General features: G+C 64.6%; 1 protein-coding gene across 1 annotated transcript; it reads left to right on the forward strand.

Annotated features, from left to right (window-relative positions):
* Positions 1 to 289: 289 nt before the first annotated feature.
* On the forward strand, positions 290 to 1780 carry LOC125076780 (translation initiation factor IF-2-like; the record flags this gene model as incomplete). Its single annotated transcript, XM_047688511.1, has 1 exon — positions 290 to 1780. A coding segment is annotated over exon 1 (1491 nt), but the record flags the coding sequence as incomplete, so codon positions are not given.
* Between the last annotated feature and the right edge of the window lie 3181 nt (positions 1781 to 4961).

Below are 4961 nucleotides of genomic sequence, written 5' to 3' on the forward strand. Positions count from 1 at the left end.
CGCGATTGTGGGGCCCTCTGCTCTGCATCCGTTGACATCTCAATCTCCCGGATCGGCCTATCCGTTCGAGAGTTATCGGTCGAAAACCGAAAAATTGTGCCCTCCCACCCGCCCTGTAATATATATATAGAACAGGAAGGGTAAAAATCAACCAAAAATTTTTTATCGGCTTATCCGATAGCCCGGGCTCTGAGGATCAATAATGATGCCTTAGAGCCACCCTGGCCCAAGTACTTCCTGCGGGACGCCGCTTTAATCTGCAGCCTCAAGCAATTAAATGGACTCCGATATGGAGACAGCGTCGGACGCCTCGGTCCGGTTCGTCGACCATGACGATTCCGATTCGGACTCCGACTCGGCGAGACTCACTGCCGACCGCCGCGGCAACTCAAAGAACGGGCTCAGCCAAGCTAGGGCTGAACTTAAAAAGAAAGAGGAGGAAGACAGGGAGCTCGCCTTCGAACGTACCCTGCGCAGCCGAGCCTTTAAAAAGGCGCCGGCTGCGGCGCCGGTGGTCAACGAGCCGACCCCCGCAATAAACATCGCAGACCCAGCCGACTTAAGCGCCGAGGAGCTCCGCGCGGAGGCTGGCCGAAATGCGGCCCAGATACGAGAGGTCGCTCTTAAATCCTCCAACTTGAAAGGAGGGTTTATTAAAAAGCTAAAGGACGCAGCGACCTCTCTGGAGGGTGTGGTCGAGGCCCTCGCCTCTCGGACGGAGGCCGAGGAGAGCAGGAGGCTCCGGGCGGATAACAACCGCCTGCACAGGGAGGTTGAAAACCTCAAGGCGGAGCTAAAGGCCCACCGCCGTGAGTACGCGGAGATGCGTACCACGGTGGCAGCGGCGACCGAGGCGGCCAACACCCCGCGAGGCGCTCCTTCGATGGAGGAGCTCAAGGACTTCATCGTCAGGTCGATCGGCGCGGCGATGAAGGACCAATTGGCGGGCCTGGAGGAGCGCCTCCCTGCGAGGATGCAGCGACCTCCCTCCGCGGCAGATAAACCGCAAGAGGTGACGCCGTCTCACGCGTCGGCGGCCCGTCAGCCGGCGATACCGAAAAAGGCCAGGAAAACGGCCCCACCAGTGGCACAATCGCCGACCGCAGGCCCTCCATGTGCGACGGTAAGCGCCCCGGTTGCACCGGCGACGTCCCAGACACCACCGAACAAGGTAACGTCCTGGTCCACGGTGGTGAAGAAGGGCAGGAAGGGGAGCAAGACCACCTCTTCCGCCGACGCTACGGCCGCAAAGGCGCCGCCGAAGACGCCCCAGCCAGCCAAATCGAAGCTGGCCACCCCTCGCTCGGCTGCAATCGTTCTCACGTTGCAGCCGGAAGCAGTAGGAAAGGGCGTCACCTACGCGCAGGTCCTGGAGAGAGCGGAGCAAAGTGTCAAGCTCCAGGACCTAGGAATCAGCGGTGGGCTGAAGGTGCGACGCACGGCGACCGGAGCCAGGGCTCTCGAGCTGCCGAAAGCCCAAGCGGAGCAGGCCGATAGGTTGGCGGCGAAGCTCCGCACAGTTCTCGACGGGGTCGCTGACGTAGTGCGCCCGGTCAAGAAGGCCGACCTGAAGGTGACGGGGCTCGACGACTCCGTCACCTTGGAGAAACTGGCCGCGGCGATCGCGCACGCCGGTGACTGCTCCTCCGGGGCGGTGAAGTGCGGAGTGATGCAGCGCGGACCCGGCTATATGGGGATGGTCCGCGTCACCTGCCCCCTCACGGCAGCGAAGAAGCTGGCCGCTGCCGGTCGCCTCCTCGTCGGGTGGAGCTCGGCCAAGGTGGCCGTCGTGGAGCAGCGCCCTATGCGCTGCTACAAGTGTATGGGCCTTGGCCATACACGGGCGCTCTGCCCGTCGAAGGCGGAGAGGGGAGGCCTGTGCTACCGCTGTGGCTCGGACGGCCACAAGTCAGCGGAATGCACGGCCAAGATGCGCTGCGCGGTCTGCGCAGAGGCCGGCAAGCCTTCGGGGCACCTGATGGGGGCCAGGGATTGCAACCCCCCCATCACGAAGGGTAAAGCGGTCCAAGGAACCAGGACCGCCCCGCGCGAGGAAAGCCGCCAGGCTACGGAGGAAGCTCAGAAGAATCAAGTATGCCAGCACACCTGAGCTTCCTACAATCGAACGTGAACCACTCCGCCGGAGCGCAGGACCTTCTGCTGCAGTCCATGGCGGAGTGGCAGGTAGACCTGGCGGTGGCCTGCGAGCCCTACTTCGTCCCTCCCCTACCTCACTGGCTGGGGGACTCGGACGACACCGTGGCGGTTCTCACGAGGAGCGGAACGGGCCCCCCCCTCTCACTCATCGAGAGGGGCTCGGGCTACGTAGTGGTGGGGTGGGGGGAGTACGTCGTCGTCGGTACGTACTTCTCCCCTAATCGCAGCCTGGCTGAGTTCGAGACTTACCTCGGCTTAGTCAGAGCTGCGGTGGCCAGGCAGTCGCCGAAACCGATACTGGTTCTCGGCGACTTAAACGCAAAGTCGCGTGCCTGGGGCAACCCCGCCACGAATCCGCGAGGGAGGGCCGTCCAGGTGTGGGCCCTGCTCTCCGACCTGTCCCTTCTAAACAGGGGGCAGGTTCACACCTGCGTGCGACATCAGGGGGGTTCCGTGGTGGACGTTTCGTTCGCCACCCCTGTCGTTGCACGCAGAGTGGTCGACTGGAGAGTGGAGGAGGAGGTGGAGACTCTATCGGATCACCGGTACATCCGATTCGAGATCTCCACCTCTAGCAGGCCGGCGGAACCCCAGAGGGTGCCGACTACGCTGCCGAGGTGGTCTCTCGGCCAGGTCGATCGAGAGCTGGTCAAGGAGGCCGCCATCGTGCAGCGGTGGGGTTCCGCGGGGAGGACGGAGGGCGCCAGCGCAGAGGAGCTGGCGGGCCGCATGCGCAGTTCGCTCAAGGAGGTCTGCGATGCGGCCATGCCTCGGACCCGGCGCAGGGTTCCGCGCCGGCACGTCTATTGGTGGTCGCCCGAAATCGCCGACCTTCGGGCGACGTGCTGCCGGGCGCGGAGGGCCTACGTCCGCTGTCGAAGGCGCAACGGCCTCGACACGGACCTGGAGGGACAGATGCTGGACGCTTATCGCCAGTTGAAAAAAGATCTGCAGCTGGCGATAAGCAAGGCCAAGGAGAAGGCCAGGGAGGAGCTTCTGGCGGGTCTCAATCGAGACCCGTGGGGGCGCCCGTACCGCGGCGTACGCGGAAAGTTCCGCACTCAAGGCGCCCCCGTCACTGAGACGCTGCCGCCGGAACTCCTCCTGCGCCTGGTCGGGGAACTCTTTCCCCATCCAGGCGAGCATGTCCCTCCGCAGATGGCCCCCCGCTCCGTGATCGAAGACGCAGTGGCTCCACCACTGATCACGGAGCGGGAGATGGAGATGGCCCTCGGCCGCTTGAGGGCCAAGAACACGGCGCCGGGTCCGGACGGGGTTCCAGGGCGTGTTCTGTGCGACGCCCTGGAATTCCTGGGTGCAAGGCTTCGGGAGCTGTTCGACGAGTGCCTGTGCAGCGGGCAGTTTCCGAAGCCTTGGAAGGAAGGAAAGTTGGTCCTGTTGCCGAAGGAAGGTCGGCCGATGGATTCCCCTTCGGCATACAGGCCAATAGTGCTGCTGAACGAGACGGGCAAACTCTTCGAGAAGGTCCTCGCAGCCCGTCTCGTTCAGCACCTCGAGGAGGTCGGTCCGGGTCTCTCAGAGGCTCAGTACGGGTTCAGGGCGGGCCGGTCGACGGTCGACGCCCTGGACGCCCTGAAGACTCGGACGACGGAAGCGGTGGCCCGGGGGCAAGTCGTCCTGGCGGTTTCGCTCGACGTGGCGAACGCCTTCAACAGTCTCCCTTTCGAGACGATACGGGAGGCACTCCGATACCATGGGGTGCCGACCTATCTCAGGAGGCTGCTGGAGGCGTACCTCCAGGACAGGGAGGTCCTCTGGGCGGGGGTCGATGGGAGGCTGGTCCGGCGTCGGGTAGGCTGCGGCGTTCCACAGGGGTCGGTTCTCGGCCCAATCCTGTGGAACGTCGGTTTCGACTGGCTCCTGCGAGCTCCCGTCCTTCCCGGGATGGGGGTGTTGTGCTACGCTGACGACACTCTCGTCACGGCGACTGGGCGGGACTTTCGGGAGGCGGCACGCCTCGCCGAGGTCGGAACGGCTCTCACCGTGGACCGTATGGGAATGCTGGGCTTGAGGGTCTCCATATCCAAAACGGAGGCCCTCCTGTTCCACGGTCCACGGCAAGGACCCCCACGAGGGGCGAGTATCACCGTCCGGGGGACGGTGATCAAGGTGCAGGCCCAGATGAAGTATCTGGGCCTCATCCTGGACGGTCGATGGAGCTTCGGGCAGCATTTTGTCCATCTCGGCCCGAGGCTCATCAACGCCGCCGCCGCTCTCGGCCGCCTCCTTCCGAATGTGGGGGGGCCGGGATCGCTATGCCGGCGTCTATATTCCGGTGTAGTGAGGTCGATGGCGCTGTACGGTGCCCCGATCTGGGTCGACGCCCTCACCGCTGACAACCGGGCCCTGCTGCGTAAGCCGCAGAGGGTCATAGCGGTGAGAGGCATCAGAGGGTACCGTACGGTGTCGTGGGCTGCGGCGACACTTCTCGCGGGCGATCCGCCCTGGGAGCTCCAGGCGGAGGTGCTCGCGGAAGTGTACCGGTTCCGGGTCGAGGCGAGGAACCGCGGCGACCGTCCAGGGTCGGCGGAGGTCGGGCGGATCAGGGCTCTAGCCCAGCGAGCCCTGATCGCCCGATGGCAGGAGGATCTGGGGTCACCCACGGCGGGCCTGGCGACAGTGGAGGCGATCCGGCCCCACTTGAGTCGCTGGGTCGAGAGGAAGAAGGGCACACTCACCTTCAGGATGACGCAGGTACTTACCGGGCACGGATGCTTCGGTAAGTACCTGCACGGGATAGCGCGGCGGGAGGTGTCACCCTCCTGCCACGAGTGTGGTGCGCC

Source organism: Vanessa atalanta, unplaced genomic scaffold (genome assembly GCF_905147765.1).
Source record: "Vanessa atalanta unplaced genomic scaffold, ilVanAtal1.2, whole genome shotgun sequence".
Lineage (NCBI taxonomy): Eukaryota > Metazoa > Arthropoda > Insecta > Lepidoptera > Nymphalidae > Vanessa > Vanessa atalanta.